General features: G+C 47.3%; 1 protein-coding gene across 4 annotated transcripts; it reads left to right on the top strand.

Moving 5' to 3' along the window:
• Nucleotides 1-1,053: 1,053 nt before the first annotated feature.
• Nucleotides 1,054-16,814, top strand: DNASE1 (deoxyribonuclease 1). Of its 4 annotated transcripts, none has more exons than XM_083585885.1 (10): nucleotides 1,186-1,203; nucleotides 3,149-3,247; nucleotides 4,804-4,960; nucleotides 6,231-6,319; nucleotides 6,671-6,754; nucleotides 8,240-8,355; nucleotides 10,732-10,844; nucleotides 13,843-13,997; nucleotides 14,784-14,880; nucleotides 15,908-16,814. In XM_083585885.1, coding segments are annotated over exons 2-10 (888 nt in total). In that variant the 5' UTR covers nucleotides 1,186-1,203; nucleotides 3,149-3,245; the 3' UTR covers nucleotides 15,983-16,814. The 4 variants fall into 4 exon arrangements, with proteins under 4 accessions (XP_083442013.1, XP_083442011.1, XP_083442010.1 ...); XM_083585884.1 differs by lacking the exon at nucleotides 1,186-1,203 and adding an exon at nucleotides 2,345-2,440; XM_083585886.1 differs by lacking the exons at nucleotides 1,186-1,203; nucleotides 3,149-3,247 and adding an exon at nucleotides 3,504-3,524.
• Nucleotides 16,815-20,087: the final 3,273 nt, after the last annotated feature.

Genomic DNA, 20,087 nt, shown 5'->3' with positions numbered 1-20,087 from the left:
TCCCAATGGCCTCTGAAGGGTGCCAAGTTGTCAGCCCCTGAGTCCTGGATGCAGCAGGGGTGGATGGATCAGATGCAAACCCAGGCGCACTTCTGGGGCAGCTCTGTGCTCCTTGCAAACAGGCCACGTTGGAGGGACTCGAGCTATTGGTGTTGCACCAACTTTGACCTGTTGCGGGACCTTAGCAGAGCATACGCAGAGTTCCAGAAAGCAATCAGTTGCAGGCAGGATGGACGAAGTAGGAACAAAACGCTGCTACCAGTAACTTGGTTACTTAGAGGTGTTTATTATTTACAGCAGACTTCCTCAAGTTACTATATACAAGAACAGAAAAGGATCTTAGCTAGCTCTCTCTTAACAAACTCCAAGCAACTCTCAGAACGATACGATATCTTTATTGTCATTGTCCCATACAGAACAATGAAATTGAAAAATCTACATAAGACATTCAAAAACCTCTAAAAACTCTGAAACCCCATTTTAAAATACAATATACTATAGAGACTCCTTATACTGCATTTAAAACCAGAATTGCATTTGGGTAAAAACAGTTTCTCAGGTGGCCAGTCCTGGTCTTTATACCCCTATACCTTCTTCCAGAAGGCAGAAGCTGAAAGAGATCATTTCTGGGGTGCGTACTATCCTGCACTATATCTGCAGCTTTCTTATGGCACCTGGAAGCATAGACTTGATCCAAGGTGGGCAGAGTGCACCCAATTATTCTCTCTGCAGTCTTTACAACCCTGGACAGCATTGTTTTTTCCCTGGCCGTGCAGTTCCTAAACCACACACACAGACCATAAGTTAATACACTCTCCACAGTACAACACCACACTGACCAACATACACTCCATTCAGTAAGGTCATAAGTCATCATGCCTGTGTGAGACCTCAACCACAATGGGAGAGCTGTATCCAAGGTCTCATATCTCCAGGCAGAATAACTCCTCTCTGCTCAGTCATCTTAGCTTTTGGCCAACGCTTAATTGACTCTGTGTGAAGCTGCACAGAATGGCAGGTAGTCAAAAAACCCAACGGCCTCTGGAGGGTGCCAAGTTGGCAGCCCCTGGGCCCTGGATGCAGCAGGCCACGTTGGAGGGACTCGAGCTCTGCATACAGCATGGCAAAGCCTGTGCATTTAGCCCGCTTGCACATTACAATGCGTGGCATGAGAATCCTGCTGCTTGCTCAAGCTCCACACAGGTAAGGGTCACTTTGCTGTGTTTGATACAGCTGTACAGTGGCAGACCTTCATCTGGGGCACCCTGAAGCTTGAACTGATATTGAACCCTGACTTTATCTGTTGGGGGAGGGGGCCACCCATTTGCAGTCTCGCACCGATCCCCCTTGATCCTTTGTTCTCCTAATGGCCCATCTCCCAGGCAATCACCCCAACGCAGGAAGAAGAAATAATGTTTGTTTGTTTGTTTGTTTGTTTGTACCCTGCCCATCTGACTGGGGTGCCCCAGCCACTCTTGACCGGGCTTCCAACATATATAAAACATTAACCCTTAAAAAGCTTCCCTATACAGGGCTGCCTTCAGATGTCTTCTAAGGTTATACAGTCATACCTTGATTTTCGAACAGAATATGTTCTGGAAGTCCATTCAACTTCTGAAACGTTCGGAAACCAAGGCACAGCTTCCAATTGGCTTCCAATTGTGCAGGCATGCCAGAAACAATAGCAGAAGCCGCATCAGACGTTCAGATTCCAAAAGAACGTTCAAAAACCAGAACACTCACTTCTGGGTTTCGATCGTTTGAGAGCCGAAACGTATGAGTACCAAGGCATTCAACAACCAAGGTACGACTGTATCACCTTGATATCTGATGGGAGGGCATTCCACAGTGTGGGCATCACTACTGAGAAGGCCCTCTGCCTGGTTCCCTGGCTTTATTAGCTTTAATTAGATTTTAAAACTTGCTAGATCCAGGGATTAGAGGAGTCTGGCACTCCCAAATTCATAACAGTATTATCTCCCGAATAAAGGTTAAGTAATGCCAACTTTGGACATTTGATCACATTTTGCCCCATTATTGCTTTTATTTCCCTGAACACACCCTTCCAGGGGTGTTCACCTTTGTGCAGGTCTACTTGAATGCTAGTTTTTGAAGTGCAAACCAATTTATTTGGGCTATTCTTGGTGTCCAGTATCAGCTGGGTGATGTTTCTGCAGCCAGACGGAATGCTGGCTGTGTTTGTGGAAACTTCCATTGTGACTCTTATCTGCTTCAAGAGGAGCGCTTTTGAGAAACAACAACAATAAAAGCCCTGCACCGTACCCAGCTACTACTTTTCCTCCTCGGAAAGTGGCCATATGTCTCCCATACACCTGTACAAATATAATACTAAGTAAACAGCTGGCAAGGTCACGGCTGTGAAGTGTTTTAAGAAAGCGGGGGTGCATGGACCATCTCCAAACGATCGAGAACGGCAAAGGTAAAGAGTCCCAATGCAATCTGTCATCCACTTGGATTTCAGTTTTCTTTGAGGGCAAGACTTCCTTGATGCAGATAATATACAGCAACAGAAGGACACACCATGGCTGTGGATGAGAGCCGGCCATTCCCAGCATCAGGGACATTGCTAAGTCCTTTGGGGGCAAAGCTCTGGGCATATGGCGCACACCTGCTTACAGTTTGTGCAAATTTAGCTTTCTGAGAAAATTAAGACAGTGGGCGGCTGGGTGGGGTAGCTCACTGGCACAGCGCTTCATAGCATAGGACTGCCCTGTGAGAAAAGTACAAGGGGTGTGTGTGTGTTGTAAGGTGACAAGAAAATTGGGGGCAGAAGATGTGGGGTCCAGCACAAAAGGCTCAGGGCTTGCAAGCAAAGCCCTCGATTTTTGGGGCATCGTCTTGACCTTCCTGCCTTCCTGGATCGCAGCCACTTCTGCCTCTCCCTATTCTGTCTGACCAGGCCAAATCCCACACAGGGGTTTACGACCCCTTTATTCGGAGGGGACAAAGAAGGAAGGAAAGAGGAAAGGTTCTGTGCATGAGTGCCCCCACTCACCTCACAATTTATGGCCCTGGCCCAGGAGTGGCTCTGGTGCGCTGGAAAACACAAGGGACCCAAAGGGAGAAAGAGGAATTAGCCGAAGCCTTCCCCCGCCCCCAGCCAAGAAACAATAATGTCTTTCACCAGGAAAAGGTGACCTTCGCTGAAGTGTGCCTGGAGGAAGAACGCAGAGACCCAAGTCAGCTCTAGCAGGTTGGAAAACGGGCCACAACCTTCAGGAAACATGTAAGAGCTTCCAGCTTGGAGGGGTCCGGGTGGCTGAGAGCAGGGTCATGTCAGAGGGTCAGGGCACCGGGAGGGCTCCCTCCTTTTGCACCTGCCCAGTTTCCTCTCTAAAGTTTTGGTGGGGACAGAATTTGTAGCGACTCTCCTGCCTCTTGAAGCTCTTTCGCCGGCCTTTGGGAGCCAGTTGACACAGAAACCGGACCTTGCGGTTTCTGCTTCTGTTGGATTTTGGCAGTTTCCCTTCCATTTCCACAGATGCTCTGTGATAAAGAAACAGGTACAGGTTAGTGGCATAGTGCAATGTGAACGGGTTCATTCTAGGATCTAGGGAGGGTATATCTATTTCTAAGCTTAGTGTTTCAGACATACTTGGGGGGGGGGTTGGATGATCTGCCTGTGATCCCCATGAAAATGGCTCACGCTGCTTATTGTCTTTGTTTCTGTGCCTCACTCCAAGCAAGCAGAACTGTTTTCCTCTGACAGATACCTGGGTTTGTGTGTGCTCCGTGTATGTGTCTACGGAAGGATGCATTCGAATTTATCACCTGCCTTTCTCTCTAGATTTTGGCATTCCCAATTCCCCAGTCTGTCTCATTCCCTTTTAAAAATAAAAATAAAAATAAAAATATATTTTATTAAATTTTACATAACAAATTTCAATTTAAACATATCAATTACCTTTACATTTAGGATTCTCAGAATCCCTTGACTCCTCCTTTCCCCTTTCTGGTTTCCCTTGTCCATCCCTTTTTATTCAACTTATCCCTTTTCTTCCAATTTATTGTATCTATTATTAACTTTTCCGTTATATTTTGTCTTTTACAAGTATTACTCTAATCCTGCCAAAGTTTTTAACTATTTACAATGTCCTTTTAAATGAACTATACATCCCCCCCCCATTTTCTCCTAATCTTCTTCTCGTCCTGGTCTCTGATTCTCCCGGTCAGTTTCTCCATTTTGGCATAGTCCATCATCTTCATCAGTCTGTCTCATTCCCAAACTGGTGCCAACACACTGGGAGCCCTCCATTTAATTCCCCACCTACCCAATTTTTCATTGAGTGCTCAGGCTGTGCAGTTTGGCACCAGCTGTTCATCTCTGCCTTTTCCTTCCCTCATCTTTATCAGTGCACACACACCATGCGATTTAGCAAAGCACTGCAGAAGCAACAGCGGTCCAAATGTATGGCCAGGTATATCGAGATTCCGTTTGCGTTCTGCTGATGCGCAAGAGCACCTGCTCAGGAGTTGTGAAGGCTCCACAGTGAAAGACCCAAGGTGTCACCAGAATGTACAATCACACCCAGATTTCTTTTTTTGTAGGGCGTGCAGAATATCAGGAATATGGGGTGTTGGGGGAGAGGGAAGAACTCAGTGAACTGTGAAGGCACTGGCAGCTGTGGCCAACCGCATACACTCCGGTTCCAGGATTAATTTAGAATTTTGAGGCACAGCAAAGTTCTGGCAGAAGGCAGGAGTTGAAGGAAAGGGGATCTGCTTCTCCTCCTCCTCCTACCAAGGGTTCTAACCAGCAGGATTGCATCTCTCTCTGCGCAGGAGAAGGACCATGACATCAGTGCCTCTGCTGGTCTTCCTTAGCATGGCAGCCCACCTCCTGCAGCCCACCCTCTGCTTGAGGGTCGGTGCTTTCAACATCAGAACCTTTGGAGACAGCAAGCTGTCCAATCAGACCGTCACAGACTTCATCGTCAGCGTGAGTCCATCTGACCGCCAATGAGAGACACTTGTCCAGGGGTTCTCGTTCAAACGCTTTCGTTTCAAAGAAGCAATCTTTACAGCTTAACGTTGTGCAGACTTGCTCCATGGATATTTGAAAACTTTCCGCACTCACTGTTAGCAATCAGGCTGGGGTTTATGGTCCCCGACAATCTCATTTTCTATGTTCATAGAAGATAGCTGTCATTTGCCACCCCAATCTCTCGGCAGTGAAAGAATCCAGGGGCTCCAGGCACTTATTCAGGGTTCCCTTTCCTTGGAACGAAAGTCAGTGGAGACAGTGGTGTCTTTAGGACATACTGTATGGTTTTATTTACACATTTATGCAGCCTGAGCATAGGGGATCGCAGCATTAACACCCCAACAGATCTTGCTTCTCCATTAATCACAGCTTTGGATCCAGCCTGCTTTCTGCTCACACATCACTGGCTATTGTTCCTCTATCTACCGGGTCATGTGGCAACATGACCTGGAAAGCTGTCTGTTGACAAATGCTAGCTTTCTTGGCCTGAAAGGGACGTGGGTGGCGCTGTGGTCTAAACCACTGAGCCTCTTGGGCTTGCTGATCGGAAGGTCAGCAGTTCGAATCCCCGAGACGGAGTGAGCTCCCGTTGCTCAGTCCCAGCTCCTGCCAACCTAGCAGTTCAAAAGCACGCCAGTGCAAGTAGATAAATAGGTATCGCTGTGGTGAGAAGGTAAACGGTGTTTCCGTGCGCTCTGGTTTCTGTCACGGTGTCCCATTGCACCAGAAGTGGTTTAGTCATGCTGGCCACATGACCCGGAAAGCTGTCTGTGGACAAACGCTGACTCCCTCGGCCTGAAAGCAAGATGAGCGCCACAGCCCCATAGTCACCTTTGACTGGACTTAACCGTCAAGGGGTCCTTCACCTTTTACCTTTTACCATCTATATACCAGCTAGGTGAGGGAGGGGGAAGACTCCTGGAGGGCACCATCACTTAGTGGTAGCTCTTGCACTCTTTTTGGGGTGCTAAGGCCACTGTCTTACAAAGCAACCAGTCTAACTAGTTCAGCAAACTCCTCTTGTCAGCTTTTAACCTCACCGGGTACAGAACTAGAAGGGACTCAGGGCATCATCTAGACTGACCCGCCACAAACCCACAACATACCAGAACATCCCCACCTTTCCTCGCTCCTCACCTTCTCTTTTTCCACATCCAGCTCCTCGCATTCATCCAAGCTTGAGTCCTGAAGCTGGTGAAATTCTCTCTGCTCTGCCTCCTTACAGATTGTGTTCTTGTATGACATCACCCTCATCCAGGAGGTCCGAGATGCAGACCTGAGCGCAGTGAAAAAGCTGATGAACCAACTGAACCAGTGAGGTTTTTTTGAAAAAAGGGTATCTAGAAATTGGGTGGCTTTTAGGTGCAATCAAAACTTATTCAATCAAAGCACTCCAGGATTGGGGGAGACTGGGAGGGCGGTAAGGATGACCAAAGTCCTGGCAAAGTACCTTTTTCTCCGGGAAAAGAAAAATCCTAGAAATTTTGCCCCAGCAACCGCACACCCTAAAAGGGAGACATTGCAGCAGCTGTTGGGATGAGTGAGATGGCAGCTCTTGAAGCAAGAGGCAACACCACAGATTACCCATCCACTTTCTCCGTTCTTCCTGTATTTACCTAGAGTCAGGCAAATTGAATATATTTCATTGCTAATCTTCCCTTTTAGGGCATCACCGCATCCATACAGCTATGTGGTCAGCAAGCCTTTGGGTCGCAACAGCTACAAGGAGCAATACCTCTTTGTTTACAGGTGAGAGCCTCAAGCAGAGCCCAGGATGTAATGTGAGGGGGGCAGCATCACTGGAGGGGAGATTTCCAGAGGGGCAGCAGCAACTGTTATGTACTGAAGTTCCCACCCTGGGCCAGCAGGGGGATACTATAGATAGTTTTCACTCAGGTCCACATATGCAAATAAGGGATTGAAAGTGACGTTCAGTGATTGGATAGTTACAGAAAGTGGTTACTGTTGTGTGGTAGTGGAGCTCTATATAAGCAGGCTGGCTGAACCCTTCAGTTCAGTTCTGTTCTGGGTCTGTGAATAAACAAGAGATGTTTGAAGAATTGCTGTGTCGTCTGATACACTCACCCACAACTTAACAGCAACCCACAACTTTAGCAGCAAAACAGCAAAACAGTCCTGTGCAGCACCTTAACAACAACAAAAGTGTTATGGCAGAAACTTGCATCAGATGCAGGCCGTGGGGTCCTGAGTGGCAGGTAGATAGCTTTACCTTGCTGGTGGTGAGGAACTGTAAAGATAAGGAAAGGCATTGCAGGAAAATACAGGCAGTTACAAAGCACGATGGCTATTAATGTGCATTTAACTCACACATTTTCAACCATACATGGTTGAAGGCCACCTGGTTTAAATCCCACACGTTAAATGCAAGCAAGGAAGAGAGCTCAAAAGTTATTTGTGTACCGGGCTTTCCCTGTGGAAGAATAACTTTTTAGCTCTCTGCCTCGCTTGGCGAGGGTGGGGTGAGAAACTCTCACCTGCCGCCTCCAGAAGCCACAGGGCGCTCGCATGAGGATGCTTCCAAGGGTTTGAATATGCACACTTTTGCATATATGCGGAACCCATAGAACTGAATCCCCACATAAGGTGGAATTGCACTGTAATTACATATTTTGTGCTTGCCTCCCAGAACACTTTGCAACTGGCTGGTACCCATCTGGGAGCAAATGAACTTAAAAGGCTGCAACATAAAGTTTTAACCTGTTTTCTAACATTTTGGTGTGATGTTGCCTTGCAAGGTTGTAACGCACCCTGGGACCTTAGGGTGAAGGGAGGGAACAAATTAATAATAAAAATAACCCCCACCTCCAGCCCCAACTGTGTGTGTACCAGGAACCCGGGATAACTAGGACTCTGGTGCAGTGGACTGTGAAATCTCTCTTTTTTGGCCAATTAATTTTTATTGCTTTTCAGTTTTTTAAACGAATTCAATATCACTTTAATTCTAATTTGAAAATGACTTCCCAGCCCACCATTGAGATGTTTCACTTCCCACCCTTGTTAGCTGCTGTAATGCGTGAACTCTCATGCCATGTTGTACTTGTTTGCCCTTAAGGTGGCACAGGTCTCCCAGGATGTGGAGATGCCCTGGGTGCCTCTCCCAGACTTTGTTGCAAACTGTCACCATCTCCCTTTGGTGGCCACAGTCTCTGACCCATCACTTGCAAGGGACCCAAGCAAGGACCTGTCTCTCTCCTCCTCCTTCTCTCCACACAGGGAGGACAACGTCATTCTCCTGGACAGCTACTATTATGACGACGGCTGTGAGCCCTGCGGGAACGACACCTTCAGTCGGGAGCCCTTCATTGTGAAATTTGCGGCACCTCAGACGCGTAAGCAGCCCCCGCCTCCCCCTCTCAGCTGATGCAGCCGACAGGGCAGCCCAGGGAGAGGAGAAACTGGCCCTGCCACATAACGCTCGTTCCGCATCTGCAAGAAATCAGTCTTTCAATGAGGTGCAATCTACCCTTTGGAACTCCTTGCCTCTTGATATCAGGCAGGCGGCTTCGCTGCACTGTCTTCAGCACCTGCTGAAAACTTTTTTTTTTTTTTTAATTTATTTATTTGGTTTTTCAAATTACAGTTTTACAATCACATATCCAACTTGCAACATATAGACAAGATTCCATAGAATCTCCTGGACTTCCCTCCTTCTTTTTGTGGGTCCTATTATTAATCATTCTCTCCTGCATCTTTTATAATAATCCAAATCTTTCACATCTCCATTATATCCAAAATTCACCATTAAACTACAAGTGTTATTCCAATCTTACTAACAATTATAACTGTTTACAATGGTTTTCAAGATAAATTATAAAATTTCCCCCATTCTTTGTTAAAATTTTGGTCTTCCTGATTTTTGATTGTTCTGGTCATTTTTGCCATTTCGGCATAATCCATCAACTTGATCTGCCATTCTTCTCTGGTCGGGACTTTATGTTCTTGGCAAGTCTGCCAAGATATCCAGCATGCTAATGTGTTTTTTAGTTTATTGGTGCTCTTGGTTTTTTGAATGCTTTAATTTTAATAATAATAATAATAATAATAATAATAATAATAATAATAATAATTTTTATTTATATCCCGCCCTCCCCAGCCGAAGCCGGGCTCAGGGCGGCTAACAACAATAAAACAGTACAACAGTACAGCACAACACAATACTCTAATTTTTTTTCCTGCTAATAATTTTTTTTTTTCCTGCTAATAATTTTATGGCTTGTCCAAAAGCAATAAGGAAGCAATAAGAATAAAGTTTGCTCGCAATCAGCAGAGCACAGTGTGATCCCTGTAGGCAGGATTAAGGCTTAAAGTTACAAAAGTATATAAACAGGTTTATCCCATAAGGGAGATGACCTGGGGGACTGCTTGGCTGGCAGCCAGCAGTTCATTCCAGGAAGTTTGCAGGACGAAAAGAAGATGGAAAAGAGAGAGAGTGGCAGCATGCCTTGGCCTTTTCCCAGGTCTGGAAAGGTCATGCCCACTCACTAGTTGCATGCAAGGAAGGATGCTTCAGGCCAGGTGGAACAGGAAGTTTTGACTGGCTGGACCAAACCTCCCCTTGCATGTCCACTCTGGGAAAACAAGGAATGTTGCATTTGACTGCTCTCGGTGGATTACATCCCACACTCGGATTGTGGCTTTGGGGTGTTGTAAACAATAAAAATCTGCCCTTTTCCCCTTATGGGGTATCCAAGAGCCCATATAGAGTTCCCTATTGGTAGGAGAAAATACCAGAGGCCAACCAGAGAATATTGAGAAGCAAAGCAGCTCATTACCCTGATCTTTATTGATCTGTTGCAACAAGGTGCTCCCCTCACACACAGGAAAGGAGGAGGGACCCCGAACAAAGGTGTGCCCATCCTTATATAGACATTTTAAATTGCCTGCCCTGGAGTCCAAGAACACCCCCAGAAACATCATACATACATCACAGAAAAGGTGGTCTGAAACAGAAATTTGAATGTTGTTGTTTTTCCTGTCTGCCAGGTTATCTGATAATGCCTTATCTGATTGCCTTTCCTAGTAGTCTGTCACCCTTTGAGATGGTGATTACTAAATTCCTGAGAAAATGGGAAGGCTCCCTGACCCCCTCCCTCCTTGCAGAGAAAACATTTGGTCAGTTTGGGAATCAAAATGGTTTCAGGTTGGTCTTCCTGTGCTGATCTATGTACGTGCTTGGTTGGTACATTTATGAACATTTATTATACACCTAAGACCTATGGGACAGGGGTGGCACTGTGGGTAAAACCACAGAGCCTAGGACTTGCCGATCAGAAGGTCGGAGGTTTGAATCCCTGTGACGGAGTGAGTTCCCGTTGCTCGGTCCCTGTTCCTGCCAACCTAGCAGTTCAAAAGCACGTCAAAGTGCAAGTAGATAAATAGGTACCGCTCTGGCGGGAAGGTAAGACCTTAAAATTTCTTATAACAGGGGCAAGAGGTCTGGCACAGCCAGGGGAAGGGAGGAGAAGGCATGGGGGGGGGGAGAAGCCATACTCTGTGTCCCCAGCTGGAGGCAGCAATGCTTCTGAATCCCGATTGCTGGAAACCATGGGACAGGGTTTTGGTGCTCGAATCCTGCTTGCTAGTTTCCGGGTGTGTGTGTGTGTGTCTGGTTGGCCTCCGGGAGAATGGGATGCTGGAGGGGGTGGGCCGTGGGTCTGACCCAGCCGATGCTCTTTGGATGTTCTTAACTGCGACTTTTCCCTCAGAGGTGGGGGAACTGATCCTGGTTCCTCTGCATGCCGCTCCCGAAGAAGCAGTGGCCGAGATAGATGCCCTCTACGACGTCTTCCTGGATGTGAGAGATAAGTGGGGGACAGATGTAAGTGCCCCCCCACAAAGTGGTGACTTTTGCTTGCCACCGGTGGTTGCTTGAGAAATATCGGGGGCATTGTGGAGATTAGACCCCAGTCCCACTTATATGTACCGTATTTTTCGCTCCATAAGACGCACTTTTTCCCTCCTAAAAAGCAAGGGGAAATGTCTGTGCGTCTTATGGAGCGAATGTGTGGTCTCTGGAGCCGAATCGCCCGAGTGCGGCACACGCTGTTGCCCCGCCCTTCCAGGGTGCCGGTGGCCTCCCCTTTCCCCTGAAGCCCTGGGAAGGTTTGGGAGCGGCGGGCAGGCTGTGTGACGTTGCCTGGCACTCCCGGGCTGCTCTCTTTGAGAGGGGCTTTGCCGACGGCCTCCCCTTTCCCCTGATGGCTCCGGGGATGTTGGCTGGAGGATGGCGAGAAGAGGCAGCCGCCGAGAGAGGAGAGGAAGAGGATGGAGAGGAGGGGGACCGAGAAGCAGGGCGAAGGGAGAGGAAGTAGGTTGCCACAAGTGGAGAGTCATGGTAGAGGGCAAGGGAGAGGCAGCAGCGAAGGGAGAAATTGCAGGTGTTGCCAGAGGAGTTTGGGCGAAAGGGACGGAGATGATTTGCTCATCTTTAAGGAGTCACCAAAGTCCTGAGGGTGGGAGGTGGTCCACAAAATCTTATACCACATTTTTTGCTCCATAAGATGCACCTGACCATAAGACGCACCTAGTCTTTAGAGGAGGAAAACAATAAAAAAAAATATTCTGAATCACAGCCTCCTTGGGAGGAGAGCTCTAAAAACTAGGTGCGTCTTATGGAGCGAAAAATGCTCCTGCCCCACATAAATGATCACATGACATGGCACACGCACACCATTTGAATGGAAGTGCCCATCAGCTTTGCCCCCTCCCACCTGAAGCTTGTTTAGTTTGAGGATGAAAGACTAAACAAGGATAAAAAAAGAGAAAAGAAACCAATTTTTTCAACTGCCCTGAAAGACGCTCTCATTTCATTGCCTTGATTCTAGCTGTTATGTCTGGAGATGCAAAATTCGCCAGTGGCTTTTGACTGTTTACAAATAGAATGTGATTGTAAAATATACAGTTTGGGCTGTGTTCAAATTATAAAGTTTCTCCAGATATTAATAAATCATGACATTTTTTGGCTGCTTACAAAAAACAAACAAACCAACTTTGCTCCCACTTGGCCCCCTCAAATATTGTATTGGTGGGGGTCATAAGTACCTCGGTCCCCAGGAGTTGGCTCCCATGGTACCAGACTCCCCTAAATTCCTCAGTCCAGTAGGAGTTAGAATTTAATCAATGGAAATGTTAAAACATAAGCCTGGGAGAGGAAAAGGAAGGCAATGGCCCATTAAGAGAGCTCTGTCCCAGACAGCAAGTGGGCAGGTGGGTGGGCCCCTTTCACCAGCTCTTTGATAGTTAATGAAAAGAACAAAAGCCAGGGTTTAGAGTTTTAGAACTGGCTTGGATGTGGCCTGGAGGAAAAAGGTTGCACTCTGGTAAAGGCGGCAGGCTGGAGAGAGGGTCAGAGCACGGCGGCTGATGTCTGTGGGCGGCTATGGGAGAAACAAGACCCTCTTGAGATGTTAATGCTGCGAACCCCTCCGTCATAGGCTCAGGTGTGGTTTATCTGTGTAAATAAGCCATATATCATAAAGAAACCACAGGCTGCACTGTGCCCAATTTCCATGGACCCTGGGTAAGCGCCTGGAACCCCTGGGATCTCGCAGTACTTGGAGATTGGGGTGGCAGGCAATTAATTATGTGTGTGTGAGTGTATCAAGGAATAATAGAATCATAGAACTCTACAGTTGGAAGGATCCCTGAGCGTCACGTAGTCCAAATGCCTGCAGTGCAGAAATCTCAACTAAGGCATCCATGACAGACGGACATGGACATGTGTGTGTGTGTGTGTAATAATAATATTTTTTTTGTCTGTTGGCAGCACACAAACACATAAGAGTAATGAACTGTCCACCGTAAATGGTTTAATTAGCCAAAGGCCTGGGAGTAGAGGCATGTTTTTGCCCGGTGCCTAAAGACATTTCAGGCAAGCCTCCTTGGGCAGAATATTTAAATTTTTTTTTTTTAATTTTATTTTTTACCAACCACCAAAATACAAACAGTGAAACCCACCAGGCGGCTGATACATTGGGTATACAATATTCAATAATATACATATTCAATCATATTCAATAATAACATATTCAAATCAACCATATGTACACTTCTATATACCTAAACACTCCTCCTTCCACAAGATTTATTTAACTTTTAACATTTTAATTGCCCCAAATTGTTCAAACCTACTCAAATAATTCAATATCTTCTCAAACCAATCCTCCTCTTTCTCACTGGCCTTAAACCCTTTCATTCTATGTATCTTCACAGTTAGGTATTCTAAAATTATAATATTATTCAGTTTTTTCCTCCATTACCCTAACTCTTCTGCATTTTTCCAATTACTCGCAATAACCTGTCTGGCCGCAATTACCATCAATTTTACCCATTTGCATTCCTCTTTTGTTTTTAACTCGGTACTACTCAGGGTAATAAGAACCATTAATTTAGTTATTTCCACGTTCCTTTCCCACAATTCCCAATATTTCTATACCAATCTGTTTCCAAAATTCATTAACTAACGGACAGTCCCACCACATATGACTGTACGTTCCCATCACTCCACATTTCCTCCAGCAATTTTTACTTCCAGATTTTGTAATATGATATAACCTTACTGGTGTATAATACCCTGGGGAGAGCGTTGCACCAACAAGGAGCCACCACAGAGAAGGCCTGCTCTTACGTTTCCAACCCTCCAGACCTTTTGTGGAGAGGGGCGCATGGAGACAGGCCTCAGATGACGACTGCAGGGTCTGGGCCAGTTCATATTGGGCATGCGTGTGTGTGTTTGCCCAAGGGTCAGCTTCAACTCTGAGCCATGTCTTTCCTGGGGTCCATAACCGCCTCCTGAGCTTGTTTCTTCCTCCTGTCAGGACATGCTGTTCCTGGGAGACTTCAACGCTGGCTGCTCCTACGTCCGGCCTGAGGACTGGCCCCGCATCCGCCTGCGCACCAACAGCGCCTTCCAGTGGCTCATCCCAGACACAGCAGACACCACGGTGACCAGCACCCACTGTGCCTACGACAGGTGAGTGGCGGGAGGCCAGGCCCGGAGGCTCTTTCTCTCCCCCCCGCCCCCTAGAGCCACTTTGGGACTGCAAAAACAACGCAGCAGTATTGAGTTACTGGTCTCTGCAGCCACAGCAGGCACTGCGATTCTCATGGAATCATAGAGATGGAAGGGATCACCAGGGTCATCTGTTCCAACCTCCTGCAATGCAGGAATCTTTTGCCCAATTTGGACCTTGAACCCACAACCCTGAGATTAACCATCTCATACTCTACCGACTTCACCCCCGGAGGCATACTCCATTGTCTCTCAAGACAGGAGGACGCTGACAACAATCAGATTCATCCCATTGTTCTTTTTTATTATTTGCTGATATTTAACTGAAAGTTAATGCAGGTGGCGCTGTGGTTTCAACCACTGAGCCTCTTGGGCTTGCCGATCGGAAGGTCGGTGGTTCGAATCCCCGTGACGGTGAGCTCCCGTTGCTTGGTCCCTGCTCCTGCCCACCTAGCAGTTCGAAAGCACCTCAAAGTGCAAGTAGATAAATAGGTACCGCTCTGGTGGGAAGGTAAACGGCATTTCCGTGCGCTGCTCTGGTTCGCCAGAGGCGGCTTAGTCATGCTGGCCACATGAGCTGTACGCCGGCTCCCTCGGCCAGGAAAGCGAGATGAGCACCCCAACCCCAGAGTCGTCCGCGACTGGACCTCATGGGCAGGGGTCCCTTTAAGGGTGGGGTGGGGGGCTGCCCTCACACCCTGTGGAGCAGGTTCCCAAATGTAACTGTGCCCTTGTGGCGCCTTGCAGGATTGTGGCAGTGGGCTCCAGACTCGGAAGCGGCATCTTGCCTGGCTCAGCCAGAGTCAACAACTTCCAGCAGACCTTCAACCTGCAACAGAAGGACGTAAGCAGCTGTTTCAAAAGTCCCAGTGGGGGGAGGGAGGGATGGATGGTGACTGCCGACCAGGCTGGGCATGGGGAGCTCTGGTCTTAGAATAATTTAATCTTCGAGTTGGAAGAGACCCCCAAAGGTCCTCTAGTCTAACCCACTGCAGTGCAGGAATCTCAGCTAAACCAGCCATGACAGATGACCATCCAGCTTCTGTTTGAAAACCTCCAGTGAGGGAGAGCCCCCCCCCACCTCGCAAGGGAGTCTTTTCCACCGTCATGAGACCCCCAAAATGAGCGACTTTCCTTCCGGTGCTTGGGCACAACTCAACTGACACATGCCAGAGTGCCAGACTGAAAAAAGGAGTGTTGCTGGCCCAGTGCTCTGACACAAGGACTTGCAGCAGAGTGCTGGACCAAAAAGACAGGACATTCCAGGATCCAACCAGAAGCCGGGTTTGGCTTCTGTTCTTCTAGGGATGTCCCATTTGAAACAGGGCAGTTGAGAGGTGTGTGTGCATTAGAAGAAACGGATTCACCCCAAACAACAGGGGATGTTCAGGGAGTTGGGGATGTTTAGCCTGGAGCAGAAGAGGCAGAGAACTGACCTGGCAGCCACGTTGAGCCCGGAAAAGAGGAGGCTGAGAGGAGATGTGCCATCTTCAAATAACTCAAGGGCTGTCACATGGACAATAGAGCAAGCTTCTTTTCTCCTGCTCTGGATGGTAGGACTCGAACCCGTGGCTTCAAGTTACCAGAAAGGAGATTCCGACTCAACATCAGGAGAAACTTTCTGATAGTAAGAGCCGTTCAGCAGTGGAACGGACTCCCTTGGACGGTGGTGAACTCTCCTTCCTTGGAGGTTTTTAAGCAGAGGTTAGATGGCCCTCTCTCAGGAATGCTTTGATCGTGACTCCTGCGTCGCAGCAGGTTGGACTAGATGACCCCTGGGGTTCCTTCCAACTCTCTGATTCTGCGTGGCCCCCACCCCAAGACAGCCTCCTGTTCCCCCTAACTCTGCTGTTTCTTCCTTTCTTTTCCAGGCCTTGGCTGTTAGTGACCATTTCCCCGTGGAAGTGACACTGAAATCTCTCGGCATTTCCTCCACCCCCGTGTAGCAGCACCCCCAGCGTAGACCCCCCCAGGGGGCTGCAGAGCTCTGCCCTCTGGCTGCAGGGGTAGAAAATGGGCAGATTCAAAGACCACGCTTTAGTTTTGGGAGAAGCCCCCAGGTCCCTCTGGCCTTTGGATGACCAGGATGCCAGGCTCCAAGCGGTCCTCTCTGGCACGTGAAATCCAAGCACTCTTCAAAAGAAAAGAGGATTAATTCCACCCAAATGTTTTCCCAGCTGCTGTGAATGATGATACTAAAGATGAACTTCCGAATTGCCAGAAATCATGGATTATGCAAGGGCTGATGGATCTGACAAATGAAAACTCAGCGAGATAATAATAATAAAAAATAATAATAAATTTTTTTTATTTGTATCCCGCCCTCCCCGGCCAAAGCCAGACTCAGGGCAGCTAACATCATATAAATCAGACAATATGCATAATACAATATACACTATGCAAATAAAATAACATTCAACATTCATTAAAATAATACAGAATATTAAATATGGCAAATCAAAATGGAGGATTTTGCAACACTGAACAAGATATCTTTGATTTTATGGGTAAAGCAAGAAGAAAAACATTTTAAAGGATTCGAACAAGAATAAGCTTCTTTTTTAAAAAAAAGGAATGAAAAATAATGGGATATAATTTATAATGTTAACCATTTTCAGGGCCTCTAAGAATTGTAATTAAGAAAATTAGCAAAAATAAATAAAATCATTCTGTCCAATGACAGTTCTCATCTTGTGAGTTCTTTTCTCACAAAGATGTTGGATCTTTGCAAGCTGAGTCCGTTTTGCCCACCCTGGTCCTGCCAAGCCCTCGCTCAGTCAGTTGGGACTACAACTTCCATCAGCCCCCGGCCAGCACAGCCACATTAGGAGGGGCTGTTGGGAGTTGTAGTCCCAAGGGCCTGGAGGACTGCCACTATTTGCAAAGGCCGAGGAAGACCACAAGAAGCTGGACTGCGCAGTTGTAGCAACTGCACTGGACGGCTGCCAGCTGAGCGTTTCTTCAGCGCCAGGGCTGGATGGGCATCTGAGAGACCCCCAAGCACTGAAACGACGAGGGTGCGCCCCACTCCCATATGTAATTCAAAATAAAAACAGTACTGAACCATAAAACAAAACTGCATTGGTCATGTTTCATCCTGCCTCTTCTCTCAGTTATCCGAACATTAAAACAATAAATTACACAATGTATAACGTATTTCTCTCTCTGTGTGAAAAAACTATAACTCCAGAGAATGCATCAATAATAAAATCGTAGAATCGTAGAGATCTGTTAACGGAGAAATCTGAGGGCTCCCTTGGACAAGAAACAAGGACGCCAGCCAGGAGTACCAGAGCAAAACAGCAGCCAGTCAGCTTGGTCTTGACTGAAGACTGACGCGACAGGACTCCCACTTGCCACCAGGTGGAACAAGATGGAAGCCCCCAACAAAAGAGCCCCCAAACTTTTATTAGCTGCTAATCCCCATGTTACAGCCCCCCAAACTACATCACGGTTACATCATGAAAGGGGAGGTCTGGTGGCAGGAATCTGAGCATCCTGGACCCTGCCCCATGGTTCCCCTTGCCCTCCACCAAACACCCATCTAGTGGAACAAAAGAGATATTTACACTTCCCTGTTTCCCAGCCAAGTTAATCCCACCCTTTTGCCTTCATCTGGGTTTGTTATTTCTGGAATGGCTACCTGTCTGGCACTCAGGTATCAGGAGGCCAGGGATTAGGCAGAAGGGCTGCTGAGTAGCTGAGCTCACACGCCTATATGAATTTCCGAAATGTTCCCAGTGAGCCAGTACATAGATACATTGATCAGTGAATTCTTACATTTGGTATCGTGCAGCAAAGGCCCTTTGATTAGATAGGAGTGATGAAGTATTTTGTGGGGGCAAATCACAAAAGCCACAAAAGTGATTGTGCTGATTTTGGTAGTGGGCTGCACGTGCATGATATCTGCTGGAGGGGCAACCCCAACCTATACATAAATTCCTGCAACAGTTGGATCCAAAGAGTCATGTAGTCCAGGGGTAGGCAACCTAGGGTCTGGGGGCCTAATCCAGCCCAATCACCTTCTTAATCCGGCCCACAGACGGTCCGGGAATCAGCGTGTTTTTACATCAGTAGACAGTGTCCTTTTATTTAAAATGCATCTCTGGGTTATTTATGAGGCATAGGAATTCATCCATATATATTTTTTCAAAATATAGTCCGCCGCCCCCCAAGCTCTGAGGGACAGTGGACCAGCCCACGGCTGAAAAAGGTTGCTGACCCCTGGTTTAGTTCAACCCCGCCCCCCGTGTTTTATAAATCTATTGCAACACATGGCAGGATCTGATTTAGTCACATTATTTCAGCCTGCTTCCATAGGATGCCCCCTGCTTCTACACTTTCTGAATGTGCTGCTACAGGTAAAAGTCCCAGTTCCAAAAATAATGCACCGTTTTAAAGCTGCAGACTGGCAGAAAGGTGTCTTGCCTGCTTAGTGCTGCTTCTGCAACAGTTTGTAGTGTAGAAGTAATTAGAAGGTGTGAAGCGTCATCGCTATCTCATGCGTTGCTCCTTAGCTCTGCTAGGTTTTTGCAAGATGGGAGTAGCAGACCAGGAGTAGCTGCTTTTAGAATTCTGTTCCTTGCCTGCACAAAAACAGATGGGGGGGAATACTTAACCAGGGTGTGTCAAATGCCATCCGCCCCACATGGTTTACAAAGACACGACAAACACGCTAACATTTATCCGATGAAAACAGGGACATCCCATTCCATAACGATAATTTTAACAACAACAATTTTATTATTTATACCCCACCCATCTGGTTGGATTTTCCCAGCCACTCTGGGCAGCTCACAGCATATATCAGAGCATACTAACATTAAAAGCTTCCCGACACAGGGCTACCTTCAGCTGTCTTCTAAAAGTCAGATAGTTGTTTATTTCCTAATAGTAAACAACCCACCTTCGTGGGTTGCCCCCCCCCATTCTGGGTAGCTTCCTACATATATAAAAACATAATAAAACATAAAACATTAAAAGAACAACCTTCCCTATACAGTGGTGCCTCGGGTTACATACGCTTCAGGTTACACACTCCGCTAACCCAGAAATAGTGCTTCAGGTTAAGAACTTTGCTTCAGGATAAGAACAGAAATCGGGCTCTGGCGGCACGGCGGCAGCAGCAGGAGGCCCCATTAGCTAAAGTGGTGCTTCAGGTTAAGAACAGTTTCAGGTTAAGAACGGACCTCCGGAACGAATTAAGTACTTAACCCGAGGTACCACTGTACAGGGTTGCCTTCAGATGGCTCAGGGATGGACAACTCCATGCTCTCCAACGAAAATAGGGACATTGTAAGGAAAAGCAGTACATTCCAGGATCAAATCAGAAACTGCCCTTGAAGGCTACTCAAAAGTTTCACTGAGTGGAGGCAGGGCTGGCCAAACTTGCACAGCCAGATGAAATCCTACGAGCACCCAAAGGTCCTTCAAACCCAGTGCCCTGTTACCAACCAGGCACCCCAGGAAGCTGTCAGGCAGGACCCCGGGGAAGCAGCACTTTCCTCCTCTCCCCCCCTTGATTCCCAAGTCGTCTCGATTCAGGACGCAGGAGATATAAATGAACTTCTAGATCAGGCATAGGCAAACTCCGGCCCTCTAGATGCTTGGGACTACAATTGCCATCATCCCTTACCACTGGTCCTGTTAGCTACGGACGATAGGAATTGTAGTCCCAAACATCTGGAGGGCAGGAGTTTGCCTATGCCTGTTGTAGATCTAACTGAGCACTTCTGTGCCGGAGTTTCCCTGTGGATCCTCTAAATCGAGACAGAATTCCAAATGACCAGCAATCAAATGTTTCAACGCTGCTCCGTCGTAAAACACAAACATTCCAAGAACTATTTCAAGCGAGAAGCAACAGCCGAGCACCGACTTGCGTCCTTGTCGTGTCTCCCTGCATTCTTCAGTGTGAGCACTAGAAGGCAGAAGGAGGCTGCCTGCTTGCTTATTTGATTTTAAATCTGGCTCTGCAGCCTGGCCTCAGAGCAGCTTTTAATATCTCTGTCCCCTTGGGGCTCACAGCCTCAGGAAATCCAGTGGCTGGGGGTG

The sequence above is a fragment of the Podarcis filfolensis genome (genome assembly GCF_964270895.1).
Source record: "Podarcis filfolensis genome assembly, chromosome: 14".
Taxonomy (NCBI): Eukaryota; Metazoa; Chordata; class Lepidosauria; order Squamata; family Lacertidae; genus Podarcis; species Podarcis filfolensis.
Note: the sequence above shows the minus strand (reverse complement) of the source record. Positions and strands in the feature narration are given on the sequence as shown.